A 3,053-nucleotide genomic window follows, 5' to 3' on the forward strand; every position below is an offset into this window, starting at 1 on the left:
CACACATATCAATGGCCTTGCAAACCATTGGTGATCTCTTTATTTCATTATTTGCTACATACCAGGGATTTTTATACTTACAAAGGTTTTACATACTCACTTTACATGAAGTCGCTCAACATTTTTGTTGATTTTTCCAACTTACATGTATTTCAGGGAATTAAGGATCTGGCGAGGTATGCTACGTTTTCACGCTGCGTAAGAAAAATGAGGTCATCCGAGTTTAGGGGCTGTGGCTTTTACCTGGATGAGTCACAAGTCTTAAGCTATGCTTGTTTCATGTTTGTGGTTGTGTCTTTTGAACAATGTTTTTGTTTAGTAATGTTGTAAACTCAATGCATGTGTCCACGCTTTAAAACAATGTTGTGGTACTTTTATTTTTAAACTTGAATCTATGGATGATCTTCATGGTTTTACTTTCATATAGCTTTGTTGTGATTAAGCTATGGTATTAAGAAGTCACACCAAATAAACCCACGCTTCCACAAAGCCAGGGTGTGACAGCTTGGTATCAGAGCTTTGATCATAGCGAACTAGGATTCCTTCTCGAGTCTAGACTATGATCACTAGGGCTCTCACGAAAACATTTTTACACTGCATACACTACGTCCAGATCCCAGATACAAAAGTTTTTACAAACAAAAAGTATGAACACTTTTTTTTCAAAATTTATGGTTCAGTCATATAGACTGGGGGCCAATCTGAGAGATTGGGAAGGTTCTGGTCTGAGAGGCCAGGGAGTCAGTCTGAGAGACTGGGAGGTTAATCTAGTGGGACTAGGAGGTTCAGTCTGAGAGGCTGGGAGGTTAATCTAGTGGGACTAGGAGGTTCAGTCTGAGAGGCTGGGAGGTTAATCTAGTGGGACTAGGAGGTTCAGTCTGAGAGGCTGGGAGGTTAATCTAGTGGGACTAGGAGGTTCAGTCTGAGAGGCTGGGAGGTTAATCTTGTGGGACTAGGAGGTTCAGTCTAAGAGGGTGGGAGGTTAATCAAGTGGGACTAGGAGGCCTAGTCTGAGAGGCTGGGAGGTTAGACTAGTGGGACTAGGAAAATTACTTGATTGCTTATTGATGACTAACATGTTTATTTGATTATATGATTGATTATTTGTGCATGTGTGGGCGTTTGTGTTATAGACGTCATGCCTTCATCAGGTACTGGAGAGTCGGACACTACAGATCCCATGGCCATAGTATCAGACGACATAGTTTCATCGGAGCACGAGGTGTACACTTCTGATACTACCAGCACAGACGATGACGACTTCCAGCCCTTTGCGCTGCCTGATGTCATAGCAGAGCCTGCTGATGGCCATCTCGCTGGGGATTTACCACTCGCGGTGATCCCTGCTCCTGTGCCCCTTGCTGCTTATCCGGTTGTTGATATGCCCCTCGACGTTTTCTCTGACGATAATGTCGATCTATTCGAGGAGGACCCACTTGAGGGCGAGGCCCATATTACTGCTGCTGATATCCTACTTCTTGCTGATGCTCCTGCAGAGGAGGCACCCGTTCATTCACCTGTTCCAGACTCCTTTGAGTCTGTGGCATCCGCACCTTCGCACACGCAGGGAGTGCAGCACCATTCGCACGACACAGACCCTGACATGGCGTCATCCACTGCACCTGCACCTGCCCCTAGCTTTGAGTTTGATCATGATGGTGATGATGATTCAGATCCTGTTTTTCCACCGGACTTTGATCCCGATCATGACATTGAGTTTATTCATTTAGACCAGCCCTTGGAGGATCCTGTAGCCCCTGTTGATCCTTTGTTTGCCGATCTAGCTGACTTTGACATGGAGTTCGTTGATCCGGAGCCTGCTGTGGCCCCTAAGCCAGTTGTTGCTCCCGACCCCGCATTAGAGCATGACCCTGTTCATGCCGATGCACCTGTTGTTGCTCCTTTCATTGATGATATACCTATTGATGATCATCCTGTTGTTGTTCCACCATTAGTGGATGATCACACTGCTGATGCCCAGGTTGATGCTCCACTGTTGTTAGAGGATCCCGTTGTTGCACCAGCTCTCGCACCACCCGTTGCGGACCTCCCTGTTGTCGCACCACATCCTGATCCTATGCCAGTGATGTTAGACCATGCACCTTTTGCGACCCATATTGATCCATGATACGCTCACACCCACAATGGGTGGATAGATGATGACGATGATTTCCCACCTTTCATGGTACCTGTTACACCCCCCGTAGCTCCCCTTGCAGACCCTGTTTCAGTTCCCATTGATGTTCCTTTGCATCCCGTACACGCCACAGATGTCCACCGCACCGACTTACCTGTCACATTTCTTCAGGACATACCTCCACCACGTCCTGGAAAGGGTTCATCACGACAGCCTTTTGGTCATACACCTTTCATGACAGGAGGAGATCAGTTTGTACCTCAGATTTCTCATTATACTGTTGTTCCCACTGTTGCACCATTTACTGTACCGTCCTTTGCTCCATCTAGTGAGCCGTTCCTCTGGACTACGCCACCTATTATGCCACCATCTGATCCGTATCATCCATACCACGTGGGGTATTCTATGGAGGATATTCTCACATCTTTCATGATACAGTAGGAGGCGCTGACCCGTCGCGTACGGGAGCTGGAGAGAGCCCAGCGACTCCCGTGCCAGTGCCAGACTCCACCTGCAATATCACACCCTCCGTGTCCACTTTCACCCGACTCTGCCGCTCGTTTTTGGACTCCTGAGCAACAGATAGCATACTTGATGCACTCTCATCGCGCTATGGAGGAGGATTGGCTTCATATGCGACGTTTACTCTTTTCTCGTTTTCCCCCTCCTCCACCGCCATCAGCTTAGGCCTTTTTGTACGACACGGGTAGACTTTTGATGAGAGGACCGTGATTGCGCAGACTATACATCCTTTTTGGAGACCGCATTTTGGATGATTATGATTTTTGATGTTTTGTATATTGGTTGTTGATGTCACCGATTTGATAGTTTGGACTAGGGCGATGTGGCCCTTAGTCATGGATGTTGTACGATACAGTTATGTACTTGTAAATCTTACATTGTGGTCTTGATTTAT

The 3,053-nt window shown here is 46.9% G+C and overlaps 1 protein-coding gene across 1 annotated transcript; it reads left to right on the top strand.

Moving 5' to 3' along the window:
* Nucleotides 1–1,603: 1,603 nt before the first annotated feature.
* On the top strand, nt 1,604–2,128 carry LOC110869564 (magnetosome-associated protein MamJ-like). Its single transcript, XM_022118806.1, has one exon. It carries the CDS (start codon nt 1,604–1,606, stop codon nt 2,126–2,128), a length of 525 nt encoding a protein of 174 aa, XP_021974498.1.
* Nucleotides 2,129–3,053: the final 925 nt, after the last annotated feature.

This window comes from Helianthus annuus, chromosome 11, assembly GCF_002127325.2.
Source record: "Helianthus annuus cultivar XRQ/B chromosome 11, HanXRQr2.0-SUNRISE, whole genome shotgun sequence".
In the NCBI taxonomy this organism is placed as follows: Eukaryota; Viridiplantae; Streptophyta; class Magnoliopsida; order Asterales; family Asteraceae; genus Helianthus; species Helianthus annuus.

Coding starts and splice junctions, on each gene's coding strand:
- LOC110869564 (XM_022118806.1), top strand. CDS start 1,604: ATGGCGTCATCCACTGCACCTGCACCTGCCCCTAGCTTTGAGTTTGAT.